Source organism: Malaya genurostris, chromosome 2, assembly GCF_030247185.1.
Source record: "Malaya genurostris strain Urasoe2022 chromosome 2, Malgen_1.1, whole genome shotgun sequence".
Lineage (NCBI taxonomy): Eukaryota > Metazoa > Arthropoda > Insecta > Diptera > Culicidae > Malaya > Malaya genurostris.
In genome coordinates this window covers 3,800,494-3,818,826 of record NC_080571.1, presented here as the reverse complement: position 1 = coordinate 3,818,826, position 18,333 = coordinate 3,800,494, and the positions used below count along the sequence as shown (strand labels likewise).

At 40.2% G+C, this 18,333-nt stretch overlaps 1 protein-coding gene across 2 annotated transcripts in view; it reads left to right on the top strand.

Moving 5' to 3' along the window:
• The window catches only part of LOC131427280 (jmjC domain-containing histone demethylation protein 1), a 41,278-nt gene extending 26,927 nt beyond the window's left edge, over positions 1-14,351 (top strand). For both annotated transcript variants that reach the window (XM_058590321.1, XM_058590322.1), the window contains exon 4: positions 11,653-14,351. In XM_058590321.1, the coding sequence (XP_058446304.1) occupies positions 11,653-13,194 (1,542 nt within the window). In that variant the 3' untranslated portion in view covers positions 13,195-14,351. The remainder of the gene's footprint in view (positions 1-11,652) is intronic.
• Positions 14,352-18,333: the final 3,982 nt, after the last annotated feature.

The following is an 18,333-nucleotide window of genomic DNA, read 5'->3' as shown; positions in this document are numbered from 1 at the left end:
ATATGTACATTAGTATACGATTTTAAACGACGTTTTGAAGTGGACTATTAGTTTTATTTATCAGTTTAATTTTTATCCAACCCAATCGTTTCGCCATCTTCCAATAATAAGTAATGATATTACGTTTAAAGTTTTCCAAGCTAATTTGTGATGTTCAACGCACACTTTTTATCAGGGCAATATCTACGAGACAATTAAACTAAGCAAAATAAAAAATTGCTTCCATCGCATCGCTAATTTTTGTCTTCAATTTTTTTCGTACACTTGCATTCATGATTGCTGGCATTTTGACTCACAGTGAGTCAAAAATTGACTCAATGTAAGCGCTACTCGTGCCTGATGATACCTGCTCTTGAAATGGTAGAGAATGGCTCACGGCGGAATAGCAACCAGCATGAAGAAGCAAGATCTCTTCTCTCTTGCGAGTCGCTCAGGCAGTCACATATTGAGCATAGCTTTTGCCTCGTCCGGCATTACATGCTTTGCTGTCTCCGTTCTTGAATCGTTCGCAGGCGATGAACGTTAATGAGTTGCGTGAGGCGAATTTCAGCAACCCTGCTGCTAACCCTCAGTTGGATAAACGTATACTGAAGGCGTTCGAGCAAAAGAAGGAGGTTTCAGTTCGGGATGTGGCCAAAAATGGGGGCACTTCAAAGTCAAATGTTCTTCGTGCTAAAGAACGTTTTTCAACTAAAAAAATCGGATCGAGTTCAACTTCTACAAGCATTCGTAACCGAATGTTCGAAGTGAGCACACGCGTTTTTTAACAATCGACATCGGTAAGACGAAGGTGCCTATCACAGCAGAGGCTGTAGTATAGGCATTAAATAAAAGTGATAAAAAGTAGCATCCCCGCAAGTGAGTTCTGTCTGTGCACCGGTTTTGTATCGGTATCGACAGTAGACGCTATTGTGCTATCCTCGGGCAGCAGTTATTTCTATTGTTTGCTACCCGCATCGCAGCATCCAAATCCTGAGTCAAGGTCACGCTGAAGCACAACGAAGGAGTGAAGGAGCAACTCACCTAACAGCTTACCGTGACATACTGTTAAGTATTTTCTCAAACTTTTTCTTTCAACTTTTACTATTCATATATTTTCTTTTCATTTTATTTCTTTCTTTCTCATTTCAAGTGCGGGAGACTTCTTTACTCCCGCACTTTAAATATGAATATTGATGACAGTGGGGGTGTCTCGGAGGAGGGCGAAGCTGAACGAATGAACGAAGAACATTTAGAGGCTGAGTTTGCTTCCGAGATGCCATCTACCCCTCCTATACCATCTCCCCCTCCGATACCATCTCCCTCTCCAATGCCATCTCCCTCTCCGATGCCTCCATCTCCCTCTAAGATATTGCCTGCTCGCCAAAAAGTTTACCAAGACGATGGCTCGGGGGGTCCGTGGGTGGTATACTTCCGGCCCAAATTAAAGTCTCTCAGAGTTTTAAATATTGCTCGGGACCTGGAAAAACATTTCTCGGCAATAAAAACAATAGATAAGGTTTCGCCAAACAAGTTACGCGTTGTTGTGTCCGACCTGAAGCAAGCAAACGAGATTGCTACCAGCGAGTTGTTCACGAAGGAGTACCGCGTGTACGTCCCGTCTCATGTGGTGGAGATCGACGGTGTGGTCCGTGACGAAAGTCTGACAATCGAAGATCTGATGAAGGACGGGGTAGGCCGTTTCAAAAACCCCGACCTTCAACCAGTGAAAATTTTGGAGTGCAAGCAATTGCACTCCAAATCGATAGATGGTAAATTTTACCAATCGGACTCATTTCGCGTGACTTTTGCCGGATCTGCACTTCCAAATTATTTGGTAGTGAGTGGAGTTCGTCTACCTGTTCGGCTGTATGTACCGCGGGTAATGCATTGTACAAGCTGCAAACAGCTAGGTCATACGGCAACCTATTGTTGCAACAAACTGCGATGCGGCAAATGCGGAGAGGCCCATGAGGACGATCTCTGCAGAAGAGCAGTGGAAAAGTGTTGCTACTGCGGGGAGAATCCTCATGATCTTTCGGTGTGCCCTACGTACATACAGCGTGCGGAGAAATTGAAGCGATCCGTGAAAGAACGTTCCAAACGTTCTTATGCGGAAATCTTAAAAAGAACCACTCCATCGACCCCTGAGAACCCGTTTGCAATCTTGCCAGTTGAAGAGGATACCTCTGACGACCCAGGCGAAGGACCTTCCTACACACAGGTTGAAGGAAGCAGGAAAAGACAAAATCTGGCTTCTCCCAAGCTTCCTCGTAAAGGCCTCAGACTGTCCTCTTCGTCACAAAAGAACCAAACGGAAACAAAAAGTGCTGACTCAAAACCGAAGCAAACACCTCCTGGGTTCAAAAAACTTAGGGATGATAAGGAGTACCCAGCACTTCCTGGGGCATCAAAAAACCCGAATGACCCCAAAGCACAACCAGAAAATCCAACAAACGCTGGATTATTGAAATTTTCTGATATCGTGGACTGGATATTAACAGCCTTCAATATTACTGATCCTCTGAAAAGCTTCCTAACTGATCTACTGCCAACAGTAAGGACATTTTTAAAACAGTTGACTGAACAATGGCCCCTCCTTGCAGCGATCGTATCTTTTGATGGATAATTTACCACTGAGAATCGAAGATATGATCATTGTGCTTCAGTGGAATTGCAGAAGTATCATCCCAAAACTTGATTCTTTCAAACACTTAATACATACTCATAATTGCGATGTATTCTCTTTGAGTGAAACTTGGCTTACTTCTAACATCAACCTCGACTTCCATAATTTTAACATAATCCGCCTGGACCGAGAAGACTCTTATGGAGGGGTACTTTTAGGGATTAAAAAGTGCTATTCATTTTATCGTATTAACCTCCCCTCGACACCGGGAATTGAAGTTGTTGCTTGCCAAATTAATATTAAAGGCAAAGATCTATGTATAGCTTCTATCTACATTCCTCCCAGAGTCTCGATAGGGCATCGTCGGCTTGCAGACATCATAGAACTTCTTCCTTCACCGCGGCTGGTTTTAGGGGACTTTAACTCGCATGGTACAGGATGGGGCTGCTTATATGATGATAATCGTTCTTCGTTAATCCAAGATCTGTGTGACAACTTCAATTTGACAATTCTAAACACGGGAGAAATGACACGGAACCCTAGACCGCCAGCACAACCAAGTGCGCTGGATTTATCCCTTTGCTCGACTTCGCTACAGTTAGATTGCAAGTGGAAGGTAATCTGTGATCCTCACGGTAGCGATCACTTGCCGATCATAGTTTCTATCACCAACCGTGGAAGACCATCGGAAACAATCAATGTTTCGTACGATTTCACACGAAACATTGATTGGAAACGTTACGCGAGCTCGATGTCTGAGAAACTAGAAACATCACAGGAGCTTCCTCCGGAGGAAGAGTATACATTTTTGGCTGGCTTGATTCTTGACACCGCAATTCAAGCTCAGACGAAACGAGTACCTAGCGCGCAAACTAGTATGCGTTCTCCCAACCCATGGTGGGACAAAGAGTGCTCAGAGCTGAAAACGAAAAAAGCTTCAGCCTTCATCTCGTTTAGAAGGAACGGAACTCCAGATAATTATCGGAAATACGCGGCGTTAGAATTTCAAATGAAAAGTCTGATTAAAGCTAAGAAACGCGGTTACTGGCGAAGGTTTGTTGACGGATTAACGAGAGAAACAGCAATGAGCACTCTTTGGAATACGGCCCGTCGCATGCGCAATCGAAATCACGCGAACGAAAGCGAGGAATATTCTAACCGCTGGATATTTGATTTCGCTAAGAAAGTATGTCCTGATTCTGTTCCGGAACAGAAGATATCCCGCGTCGCGACATTGAATACAAACGAAACACCGTTTTCGATGGTAGAGTTCTCACTTGCGCTCTTGTCGTGTAACAATAGAGCCCCGGGGTTAGACAGAATTAAATTCAACTTGTTGAAAAATCTGCCCGACTCTGCCAAAAGGCGCTTGTTGAATTTATTCAACAAGTTCCTCGAGGGTAATATTGTCCCACACGAATGGAGAGAAGTGAGAGTTATTACTATTCAAAAACCTGGAAAACCAGCCTCCGATCACAATTCGTATCGGCCGATTGCTATGCTTTCCTGTATTCGGAAATTGTTGGAGAAAATAATTCTCTTCCGTCTAGACAATTGGGTCGAAACAAATGGATTGCTTTCAGGTACACAATTTGGGTTCCGCAGGGGCAAAGGAACGAACGATTGTCTAGCGTTGCTCTCAACAGAAATTCAAATGGCATTTGCTCGTAAAGAACAAATGGCATCAGTTTTCCTCGACATCAAGGGGGCATTCGATTCAGTTTCCATTAACGTTCTATCTGAGAAGTTGCATCAGCATGGTCTTTCACCAGTTTTGAACAACTTTTTATATAATCTATTGTCCGAGAAACACATGCATTTTGAGCATGGTGATTTGACGACAAAGCGATTCAGTTACATGGGTCTTCCTCAGGGCTCATGCTTAAGCCCCCTTTTATACAACTTTTACGTAAATAACATTGATGAATGTATCAACACATCTTGCACGCTAAGACAACTTGCCGACGACAGTGTTGTGTCTATTATAGGACCCAAAGCTGCCGATCTCCAAGGACCATTGCAAGATACCCTCGACAACTTGTCGACATGGGCTTTTCAAATGGGTATCGAGTTCTCTACGGAGAAAACTGAGCTGGTTGTATTTTCAAGGAAGCGAGAACCTGCGCAACTACAGCTTCAACTAGGGGGTGAAACCATAGCTCAGGTTTTCACATTTAAATATCTCGGGGTCTGGTTCGATTCCAAAGGTACCTGGGGATGTCACATTAGGTATTTGAAACGAAAATGCCTACAGAGAATCAATTTCCTTCGTACAATAACCGGAACTTGGTGGGGCTCTCACCCAGGAGACCTGATCAGGTTGTACAAAACGACGATATTGTCAGTAATGGAATATGGATGTTTCTGTTTCCGCTCCGCTACGAATATTCATTTCATTAAACTGGAAAGAATTCAGTATCGTTGTTTACGTATTGCCTTGGGTTGCATGCAATCAACCCATACGATGAGTCTTGAAGTGCTGGCGGGCGTCTTACCGTTGAAAAACAGGTTCTGGGATCTCTCATATCGACTGCTAATCCGATGCGACATTTTGAATCCGATGGTGATAGAAAACTTTGAAAAGCTCGTCGAGCTTAATTCACAAACCCGTTTTATGTCCTTGTATTTTGACTACATGGCTCAGAATATAAATCCTTCTTCGTTTGTTCCCAATCGTGTTCATTTTGTGGATACTTCTAATTCTACTGTGCTTTTCGACACATCCATGAAAGAAGAAATTTGTGGAATCCCGGATCCTGTACGCCCTCAAGAGATCCCAAAAATTTTTAATAATAAATTTAAAGAAGTCGACTGTAATAAAATGTTTTACACTGACGGATCATATCTAGACGGGTCCACTGGCTTCGGTATATTCAATGTAAATTTCACCGCTTCCTATAAACTCAGTGATCCAGCTTCAGTTTACGTCGCAGAACTAGCTGCAATTCAGTATACCCTTGAGATCATTGACACTCTGCCCACAGATCACTACTTCATTGTATCGGACAGTCTCAGTTCCATTGAGGCTCTCCGTTCAGTGAAGCCTGGAAAGCACTCACCGTATTTCCTGGGGAAAATACGGGAACAATTGAGTACTTTATCTGCAAAATCATACCAGATTACCTTGGTTTGGGTCCCCTCACATTGTTCCATACGGGGCAATGAGAGGGCGGACTCGTTAGCCAAGGTGGGCGCACTAGAAGGTGATATCTATGAAAGACCAATCTGCTTCAATGAATTTTTCAGTTGCTGTCGTCAGAAAACTCTAGCTAGCTGGCAGAATACATGGAATAGTGGAACTCTGGGACGATGGTTACACTCAATAATCCCACAGGTATCGACGAAAGCTTGGTTCCGGGGGTTAGACGTGAGCCGAGACTTTATTCGTGTAATGTCAAGGCTCATGTCTAATCATTATATGTTCAGCGCGCATCTCCGTCGTGTGGGGCTCGCTGAGAGTGGTGTCTGCGTTTGCGGTGAGGGTTATCATGACATCGAACATGTTGTTTGGACATGTGTCGAGTATTGTGATGCCAGGTCCCAACTCATAGGTTCCCTTCGGGCCCGAGGTATACCACCCTCCGTACCAGTCCGCGACGTCTTGGCAACTCGAAATCTTCCTTATATGACTCTCATCTATAACTTCTTGAAAACTATCAATGCTCAAATTTAGTGCTCTCCCTATCTCTTTCTCGTCTACAGCTCTACCGCACTCTTCTTTACGTTGCTGGAAGTATGGCCTGTGTAAACGATGCTTCGGAGCATGCACCTGCCTTGAACTGACTGAGTTGCTGGAAGCTACCCAAAAACGTCACATCAACGTCAGAACACACCAACGAAGCATCCCAATCCAGAATAATCTCTTCATTGCTACAAGCTGAAAAACATGAAGATTCATCGAACGCAAAATGTGTCTAAAAGATGTATGCCACAAACCAATGATGTATTCAAATTTCAATTCAATACTGTGTAGGTCCCACCCTCCCTATGTCCCCTTACTAACTGGGGAGTATGCCGCCCCGTAATACGGCATCCCTTTCTCTCTCCCTAACAACAAGACAATCGGCCACGTTAAGCTAAAGCAAATGAGCCTAATAAAAATTTTATTTGAAAAAAAAAAAAAAAAAAAAAAAAACTTCTACAAGCAAAGACATGATGAAGTTATTCTCCTGCATGACAAAGATCAGCCTCATGTCGCAAAAGTCATAAATAAATATCGTACTCTAGATCCTTTTTTTCCTCGTCGATAAATAAAATTTTGAAATTAAACTTCACATTGAAAATAGCAGTCCGATCAGTAATATCTGCGAAAAATATGTTGCATTTTTCTTGCAATTTTGTCATGTTCTCGAGAGTCTAAGGAGTGTATCGAAAATAAGCTTTTCACAAATTTTTCTTTCAAATTATGTATGTATGTGGATAGCTTATTTTCGATACACTCCTTACATATTGAATACGTTGATAAAATCATATATTTGATATAGAATAAAGCATGTTTACCCATGGCGTATTTGTATCCATCATAAGGCTTATTTGAAAAAAAAAAATTTATGTCATCGCATTATTTTTCCAGATGATTGTGAAAGTTCACAAAAACACTCATTTTTCAGAGCTATTTTTGATAAGACTCGGAAAATCCTCCGAATTTTCCAGCCATTTTCACCCTGTAGATAGATAGAAGTATTTCAAAGGTCTGTATGTTTTTGGTTTTGTCAAATTTTTCAAAATTTCCATCGAAAAATTCCTAAAACCACCCGCGCGCATGGTACTTGGACGATGGCCTTAAGGTCGTTTTCGCTTGATGCCAAACCTAACCTAGTTTCCACTCTAACTGCTGTCAAACCGTTTGTTTGAAGTCAGTTTCGAACCTAGTTTCAAAGTTGTTGAACTGAAAATCGAGTCAGTTTCGAACCTGGTTTTTATATCAGGTTTGCTCAAACCCCCCGCTAAGTGCGAAATCAACACAGTTTCGTGAAAAGTGTTTGTTTGATGAAACTACCCTGGATCAGTTTCAGTTTTCTCAAGCGAAAACGACATAAGCCTGACTTTATAGACGAAATATCAGTTTTGAACAATTTTTCACCAATGTTTGATGGAAAATTGTCTACATTTTTGAATCAAGATTTTAATTCCCTAATAAAAAAGTTAGCTACACTGCTTCAATGCATTTGTATTAGCTCGCGCTACACAAAATAAACAAAACTTTGCGTGTTAAATTCAAGGTTCCTTTTTGCGGGATTACTAATAGAAGGTACGTAAATATTCATTTCGCAATAATTTCTGTAAGGGAAAATCCATATGTGTTCGTTGCTAATCAAATCAAATTTTTCTCGAGCAATTTTCAGATAAACTTTTAGATTTCGCTTTTCTTGAATTGCAATTCTAAGCGGAATGAACTGATTTGTTTATTTTTCAACCATATGGAAGATTTATCGATTGAAATCAGGACGCGCACATTGTTGACATTACTCATACGCTTGCAAAGTGTCTTGCTTCTTAAGGGCTGAGGCCAGTGTGTTTTAGAGTGATTCAAAGGACTATTTTCACGCTTCAAATTTGATTTTATTAGAAACGGTGAAGAATATAAAAAAAACCCAACTGACAATCTCGTAAAAAATTAGTGTAAATTATTCTGTGAAAATTTCAGAATGATTCATTGACTTTAGTTTTCGGGAAAGTTTTTTTTCTGAAAGGAGAATTGCATAGCTGAAAACGGCAACTTTCAACTTGTTCATTTAATATCTCGCTTTCAAAAGCATGGATCAAAAATCTATCCCGACAATGTCTATATAATTCAATTTAGATGCGATTAGTGCAATGCGAACATATATATTGTCGCGATAAAAATGAAGTGAATGTTATTTTTGTGAAGGTAAGTCGATTTCTATACACGCACCATTTTTTCTGCTCTTGTTACCTGGTAACGTAACGAAACATGAGAGAGAAATAAAATCGACTCAGCAAGGCTGCCAAACAAGCGGTAGCTTTATTGGATTTTATGTGATGTAGTCAAACTTGTAATCGAAAATATCAAAGCTTTCTTGGCCACCCGGCCACATCGAGAGTCATTTTGCACATTTGCGAGAGAGCATGGAGAAAAATATAATACGCAGAGCGAGCGACGTGGTTATAGGCGACCTACTGGCCACAGCCCTTAAGGTCTGAGGACAGAGGCTCGCGTGTTGAGTTTTAAATCGACCACGTGGCTCGCTCAATTCCCTCTGCGCATCGTATTTCTCTTGTACTCTCTCGTATATGAGCAAACTGTACCAAGTTTCCAGCATACATTTTATTATTTTAACGAGAAGTTTTATCACATTAATCTATCGTATGGGTTGGACATTACATGGATTCCAATGAACAATGAAAAAATATTCAACTTTCACAAAGATTGAATGTCTGTGTGTTTGGCAGTCTTGTCGAGCCAATTTTATTTCTCTCTCCTTTTTCAGAATGCTATCAATGGCGGATGCATTGAAACTGACTTTGTTTCACAGAAAAATACAAGACTTTATTTCTATCGCGATAACATATATGTTTTTATGTACTAATCGCATATAAACTAAATTATCTAGACTTTGTCACGGTAGATTTATGATACAAGCCTTCGAAGCCGAGATATTCGATGAACAAGTAGAGGTATGCATTTCCGAGCGTTCCAATTTTCAGTAGTTCTTCAGTCAGAAAAAAATACAACACGTTAGCGGTCGTGAATGAATCATTCTGAAAATTTCACAGAATATTCTCAATTAAATTTCGAAGACATTGTCAGGTGGGGTTTTCTATATTCTGCATCGTTTCCAAGAAAATTTAATTTGAAACGGGAAAATAGCAAAAAACCAACCACTTTACGGTACTGTCCTCAGCCCTTAATGCGTAGAAACGTAAAACCGCGCATATATTCGAAGGTTCGCCGAATAAACAAGTATTTTACCATGCCTGCTGTGCTTTCTAAATAATATTTAGCATAATAAAACAAAGTCAAATCAAATTAGGACCACTAGCAGCAATGGTGCTAGATTTATTAAATAATGAGCCATTATTCGGACCTTGTGTCGGTTTTCCTTTAACAACTTTTTCTACAAATGTCAGACTGTTTTACGGCCTTCGAAGTCTAAAATTTTGCATGGTTCTTATGGGACTCAATAGGAACACGAAAAGTTTGGTTGGGCTGAAATCAAAATCTCACCGTACTGACCATCACTTCAGACCCTGTCAGCTTGGAGCGAAATCAATCTTCAGTTCAGCAACGCCATCGCACGGTGTCACATTCAACATATCATGTCAATTGTATGGATGCGCAGTGCTGCTATTTTGGCGCGCACGGATTTGACATTTCTCTTCCCAACTTCTATGCGCGAGATTCGATGCGGACTCGCCTGAGGGCGCCATGCTCGCAAAAAAAAAGGATGTAGCCAAAGATTTGTTCGGGAAACATGAGAGCTGGATATCTTGTTAATATAATGTCTTTGATCACTTCCACTGACACATCCTCTGAATAACTGTTTTATATAAGAACAAAAAAACGGATTCAACACTGTTTCACCGACGACACGACCTGCCACTCGTCTATCAAAACTGTATCGTAAATTTAACTACCCCTCAGTAACTGGAAATGTCAAATCGAGAACGCTAGTGAATTTTTTTAAACTGGCAGCACAAGTTGATATATTATTGATTTTGAATAACAGTAACCATAACCTTGGTTACTGCATATCGAAGGCAAGATGAATGTAAACAAAATAAGTTTCAGATCGGTTATTATATTACGGAACATTTTAATGGATTTACCTACCTCGAGCGGAATGTAAAAATTGAGGAGTATGAGTTATGTCTTTTATAATGCCAAGTTCAAAATTCAGTCTTAGGGACATTGGGATGAATAACTCACTGCTGACTTGAAACCGTTGTGTGATAACAGCTCAGCGCAAACCAACGAAGAAGACATGGAAATGACCGACAACGAGCCGAGCGAGGCTAGTGCTCTGCGGTATCTACATAACGTACGGTAGAATGATTTCTTTGTGGAATTCCACTAGTAATCCTTGAATAGTGGCCAACAAGGTGAAATACTGTTTCCACTGCTGCGCAATCAACCGACACAAAACAATTTTGATACCGGCATATTACACCGATACTACTGTAATGGTAATTGTTTCAAAACATACATATACCGGCCACAAGAGCGAGAAAAACTGCATCTTAGCAAGTTTTCCGTTACTGGAGGAAAGGTAAGATCAAATAGTGATTTTTTTCGGCTCTTTCTTTCGCGGCTCTCGAAAATGACAGTATGATAAAACTACGGAAGATCTACAGATGATATTGGGTGCAGGCAATTTAGTGACCATTTGTTATGAATCCTAACATCACGACAACAATTCTGTATCTCCCTATCCGATAACTTCGGATTCTGAGTATTTATACATATAGTTTAATCAATAAATACATATTTATGATGTTTCATCCATAGTTTCGATTAAATTCCGAAAATCGAGTTAATTTAAATGCATTTCTGCTTAATTTGGAAAAAGTTTAACACTAATAGAACTATTCCACCGATTTCAAAACATGTTTATTTGTTTTGGGGTTCCTTGGTAACTAGTCCATAGCAACTTAAACAGTGTTGCTCGGGAAGATTATTTTTATCATTTACAAGGGCTCGCTAGATTTGTGGTAACTGGCGGTAAATCGTTAGCGAACAGTTTTAATGCTGATTTTTCTTCGGAGTGCCTGGTCGTGTCGTCGGTTTCACTATACTGTGAAAAATTCAAACAAATCGTGCAAAATTTTTTTTGTTGTTGTTTGCCTCTAGTGCACAGCCTACTGCGCCTCTGAAATGTTTTCGATATAACTTATGTCGTTTTCGTTTTTAAATTGCATTACACCGGTTTCAGTGTAGCCTTCGCTACACCAGTGGAGTGTAATTTTAAAACGAAAACGACATTAAAGTCGTCATTTTATTGCTAACAGTTCCCATTTGCATTCTAGTCATTATGATTCGTCCATTTAAATTGTTCCAATACATTTTTTCTTTTTACTTGCAGCCTCGTCACTTTCGTGCCCGGCAAAAATCCTCCGAAATCCGTCGGATGTCGGTTAGCAGCGATGCTTCGTCGGCTCACAATGCCGACATCGGCCGGATAGGTGGAACCGTAATTCAACAACCGGTTAGTAGCACCATTACGGGAAGCGTGCACGGAACTGACGAGATGCCGGTCAGGACACCGGTGGCGCCACGCTTTCAGAACGATATGCTGTACGACTTTACCTCGACGGGCAATGCGGTCATCGTTGGTGGTAATGGTGGAAATATCCTGCTGGAAAGGAAACCGAAAATCAAAGACGAGGATATGTCGAGCGGTTCGGAGCACGATCAAAACCAGCCGAAGCAAAATATGGGTGGGCTTGTGATGCCATCGAGTAGTTTACCGGTTAAAATGGAAATCAAAGAAGAACCTTTGGAAGCGGCGGGACACAGCAGTGGAATAACAGGACTGAAAAGTGTCGAGGGTACGGCCGGAGGACACCTGATTGGAGTTGTGCAAAAGCGTCGAAAAAGTGATGATGGGAATAGCATGTGTAGCAGTATGCAAGATTCGGTGGATATCAATGAGCATAATCATAGCTTACCGAGGAAAAAATCATCATTGCGGACACAACTGGCTCATCAAATTCACAGTTCGTCCACGAAGCCTATGAAGAAACCTCTTTACCCGGTGCGACCAGCACATGTTCACCAACCCGTACTGTCTCAGCCTGGAAATTATGCTCTTGATCCCACTTGTTTACTAGCGGTGTTTCGCTATCTGCCTCCGGAAACGTTGGTTACCTGTTCGTTGGTATGCAAAACATGGTCGAACATTTCGGTAGATTCTTCACTATGGAAACGAATGAACTGTGCAGAGTACAAGTTAACTGCTAGTCTACTAACGGCCATCGTACGCCGTCAACCGGAACATTTGATCATGGACTGGATCAGCTTGGGTAAAAGACAAGTTACATGGCTGATTTCGAGAATTCCCGGCATGAAGCATTTATCCCTACAAGGAACGCCAATTCAAGCGGTTCTCGGACTACACACGTGCCTGTGTCCTCCGTTTCAAATTCTCGATCTCAGTTTTGTCGCTGGCCTGAATGATTCAGCTATTCGTGAAATTTTATCCCCACCGAAGGATTCCCGCCCTGGTCTTGCTGATTCCAAATCCAGATTGCGAAATCTGAAAGTGTTAAAGCTAGCTGGAACGGATATATCCGATGTCGCGCTACGCTACATAACCCAAGGGCTACCCAGTTTGACTCACCTGGATCTTTCCTCGTGTCAGCGAATAACTGACGCAGCCATAGCTCAGATTGGAACGTCTTCTGCGGCCATAAAAACACTAATCGAGCTGGATCTTAGTTGTTGTAAACTTATTACCGAACTGTCTCTAGATCATCTCGCTAAGTGCGACGCTCTGACCCGACTTGATTTGAGTCACGTTCCTCAAGTGACGACACAGGCGGTCATAAAATTTGCTTCCACCTCGAAGAATGACTTGCAGCTGCATGACATCAAATTGGTAGACAAACGAAAAACGACCCAGTAGGCTAGTGTTCGATTACAGCATGCTTCTTAAACAGCACCTGCTGCCATCTTTTGTAGGAAGGTTATATTTTAGGTTTGCGACCGTCCACTTTTAGGTGGAGTTGTAGTTAAGTTAGTAACAGTACATCAATTGTACAGTTGGAAGCATTTTTCCCACAAGTTCGTCATCTCATTCACAACTTCTATACTGATAAGAAATACAAGTTTACATTGTATGAGTGGGACGTGATTGAGTCTGACAAAAAAAAAACAATTCGTTTTCTCGGTTAGAATCTAAGGTCCACAAACAAACTGAAACCAAAGACTAAGATTTAAGTTGAATATATTTACTTCTACTTACAATTCATCTGCAATTATGCCTATAAAATACCAACAGTTAAGGTTTAGTTTTAAGTTAAAGTCAAAAGATTTCTGTTTTTCCGCGAAAAACTGGTAGACTAGGATTACAGGTGGGTCACTCGTGAAACACGCAAAACTGTAGACAATTCGCCCCATTTTGGTAGTGTAAGGGCATAACGAGTACTTGTACTTGTAAAAATTATGTGTTTGCCAACACAGAAGAGTAATCATAATCGTTTGTGGAAATAGTGAGAAAGCCTACACGGCTTGTAGATTTTACGTATCAATCCTTTAACGTATTCTCTTGTGTATCGTTACCTTACCTTAATCCTATTTTGCGCTGAATGTTGTTTGTTCATGTGATTGTTTGTGATGATTGACTTTAATGGGACAACTGACACGTGTTACGTGTACAGCACGGGAAAGAAATCACAGTTGTACCGTAGTGATAGTTTATTTTTAACTTTATTCGTTTAGGTCATAATAAAACTGCTCCCAATTTTTCGATAAAGTAACTTAATGGAAGCGTTCGGCGAAGAAATTTGCTACAATCAATGTCACATACACACAAAACATGCATGGAAAACACCACCCCGCGTTTACATATGTAATACCTAGGTACGAAATCCACGAAAACCAAAACGCGTCAATCTATTTCAAGATCAAGTAGTAAAATCCCCGAAAATCGACTAGTAAAAATTAGCCGTATACAGTGAGTACCATGACCATACCATATGAAACACTTGTAATGCTACAGTTGCGAGAATCCTCTTTGCAGAGCTTCAAGAAACACTTATTTGTAAATAAATTGGAAGAATATATGTTGATTTGATATGAAGAATAATAATGAGAAGGCCGATTAAGATTGCAGTTCATGATCACTACTGTTGGACATTGCAAATGGGGAATCCTGAAGTTAATAAACAGTGCGACGTAAGTAAATATTCCATACACAATCATTTTACCTGCTGATATCATTATAAATGGTCACCACTGAGTTCAAATACACAAATTCGCCAACCACCTGTAAATGTAATGACTTTAGGATGATCGTGTCACTCGAGTCAGTCTTCGTTTTTCAAATGACACCTTTCAAAGCATTATTAAGCAAAAGTAGTTTTCACCTTGCCGTAGCCCTCTCCGATACATGAAGGGATTCGAAAGCATTCCAGATACTCGGACGTAATACATCACTCTATCCATCATGTCGTTCAGTTTAGTACTTGACTCATAGCTCTCGTAACACATCATTCAACAAGTCGAGTGACTAATTAAGAAAAACACTTTTTTGTGGTCAATTTTTTTTATCAAATATTAATTTCGCGCTGCTGGTCAACGTTTCGAAAGTTTATTTCATCATCTTCAGGGTAGAATGATAAAAAATGCTATAACTTAGCACAAAAATATATGAATCATGGAATATAAAGACCGTAATGAGATTGACCAGACATGTGTTGGAATGCTTTCGGTACTGAAATTATTTCTATATCAAACATGATATGAATGTGCAACCCAAAAATAAACACTCATTCTTGAATTTCTGATGAGAAATATTTCTTACATTCATTGCAATATTTTGTTATGTGAATGCGTCAAATCTAATGCAGAATGATGAAAAATATCTCATCTCACTGTTAGGTGAACTACATTCGTTTTTGAATAAATAATTACTAGTGGTAGAAAGAAAAAATACATATTGAGAACCTTGCTTGAAACGTTCATGAGAACCATGCAACATTATTTCGGATAAACTATTTCAGACAAGTTCATTCGAAATTGCTCAAATTCTTTCTATATTCAAAATTCAAAATTTATTGGAGAACCAAATCAGCTTAATGGTTATGTCTAAGTTCAGACTATATTGGCCTGATTTTCATCAACTTATTTTCATTGTTGACCTCCCGAACAATTGACGAAAACTTTTACAGCGCAGGAATGGCACATAGATTTTTGAAAAGTAGAAAAAATTCTTCAAAATCTATTACTAATCAACAGTTAAGGAGTGTATCGAAAATAAGCTATCCACATACATTTGTGTTGTACGCATGTATTTGTGATAGTTTTTTATGCTCAGATCACAGCATGCTGTGCGTTTGGCTCCTAGCTTTCGTTTGTTTACCTGTTTATGCGGTTGAAATTATGCGTTTTCAAAATGTCGCCTATTGCAAAGAAAGTGAAAATTAAGGTTCTGGACACATGGCTAAGTGAGAAGGGTATTACTATGCGAAAATTTGCGAAGCGGTTTGGAATTCATCATGCCAGTGTTAAAACCATCATTAATAAGTTTGGGGAACACTATTCTTTGGATGAGCTACCAGGAAGAGGCAAAAAATCCGGTTCTTCCAACCCGAAACTGGACCAGAAAGTGGTATCTCTAGTCTTGAAGAAAAAATCAATGTCAATACGTGATTTGACCAAAAAAGCAGGAACGAGTGTCGGAATGATCCAGCATATCAAGAGGCGAAATCACCTGAAAACCTACAAAAAGCAGAAAATCTCGAAACAAAGTGTAGAACAGAAGAAGCGAGCAGCAACAAGGACCCGGAAATTGTATTTGCGTCTTTTACATTGTCCGGATGCATGCGTTTTGATGGACGATGAGACTTATGTAAAGGAGGACTCAAAAACCCTTTTAGGTCCACAATACTTTACTGTCGTCGTTGGGAAGGATGTGAGCGATGCGGACAGGTCGATTCAAGTGGAGAAATTCGGTCGAAAGGTACTGGTATGGCAATCAATGGCGTTTATTACCGGTATCACTACACGATGAAAACCAAGTGAAGTAATTGTAACCCTTATTATCGGTATCACTTCACGGTGAAAATCGAGTGAAGTGAATTTAGGTCCTTAGCACGGAAGTTGCTTCAAAGACAAAAGTAATTATTTGGATGAACTTGATGTCATTATGAACATCACGCCACCAACATTTCGTTGAAAAAATAAGTTTTTTTCCATTACAGTGATCACTTCACTTTGCGTGATACTGGCAATAGGTAAAATCAAGTGATGTGACATGTAAGTGAAGTGAATGTGGAAGTGGAAGTGAGAATGGTAATAAGGGCCAATATGTTCACGTGGTTTGAAGTTAACCATTTTTTACACTACCGGAACTATAAATGCAGAAAGCTATCGATCTGAGTGTCTCCAGAAGAGATTGCTGCCTTTATATAAGAAGCATAGAATACCTCCCACTGTTTTGGCCGGATTTAGCGTAGGCTCACTATGCCAAAACCACTCAATTGGTTTGCGGAAAAGGGTATAAATTTCGTTGAGAAAAATATCAATCCACCAAATCGCCCTCAGCTTTGACCCATCGAACGTTACTGGGCAATCGTGAAGAGGGTCTTCAAGAAGACTGGTAAAGCAGCTGGGAACATGTAGGGTGGAATCATGTAAGGTGACAATCACTTTTTAAAATTTGGAATCACGTAGGGTGATTAGCCGTCATGTTCTGTCAAACACTGCGAGCGGGGTAACATAGCGTCTATTTTTGGGATTCCGTAAGGTGATTGTCACCAATAGCTTATCACGTTTCTTTCAAAATGAAGGTGATTGAGCAACGATTCGTTCATTCGGTAAAATTGATGCAGTAAATATGGCTAACGTCAGAATTAAAATAAAACGAAATAAGTTCCACATTGATTTGCAGTTCTGAATAATGAGATATTGATTTTTCTGTATTAAGTATGAAAAATAATTGTTGTACAAAAAATACATAAACAGAATGACACTGAATTTAAATACCGTATCAAGCTTTTTATATCCTTTTAGAATCAAAATAAAAACTACGAATCGTACTTATTAAATATAAAATCAGGTTCATGAAAGTTTCCCAGAGTGTATATTAAATTACCAAAACTCTGAAGAAATTAGTTACGAATTATTGAAATTTCTTGACTCTTTTTGATTCGAAATTAACGTCCCGTGAACCATGGAAGAATATTTAACCAACAACGATTTATAATCTTTTACCTTGAATCAATTTCACTTTCAGGTTCAGATTTAATACGGTTTATTTAATTTTAGTTTATTGACCGGAACTGAGTGGTATTGATGTACAGGGACCGGCACTCGAAGTGTAACCAATTAAAAAGGCCATAAATTCAGTTTGGAAAATTACTTTTACTTAATTCAAAGTACAAAATGTGTAAAAATAATACAAAATTCAGAATCAATTCACTTTTGCTCGATATGACTACCTTTTGCCTTGACTTGATGACTTGAGAGAGCGAAGGAGTTGCTTCGTTTGGCCGAATGTGACTTGCAGGTATTTTGGCCCACTCGCGGACAATAACTTTTTTCAGCGCCTCGAGACTAATGTATCTTTTAGTTCGGACTTTGCTCTCCAAAATGGCCCAAAGAGAATAATCCATTGGATTCGCATCTGGTGAATTCGAGAGCCATTGTGTGGACGTGATGAAGTTCGCAACGTTGTTTTTCAGCCATTCTTGGTTCACTCGAGCTTTGTAAGACGGTGCCGAGTTCTGCTGAAACGTCCATGGTCTGCCACCGAAATGTTTGTCTGCCCACGGCTTCAAAGCAACCTCCAGAATACTTTCCCGATAATATGTCGCATTTACCTTGACGCCAGGCTCGATGAAAACGATTGGAGAGCGCCCATCTGCGGTTACAGCGGCCCAAACCATTATCTGTTGCGGGTGCTGCCTCCTGGTGGCCAATCGATGACTCAAATTCTCGTATGAACGGTCGGTCAAGTAAACCCTATCGTTTTGAGAGTTTACGAATTGCTTAATTGGAAAAATTTTCTCGTCAGAAAATACAATGTTCGGAAATTGACCGC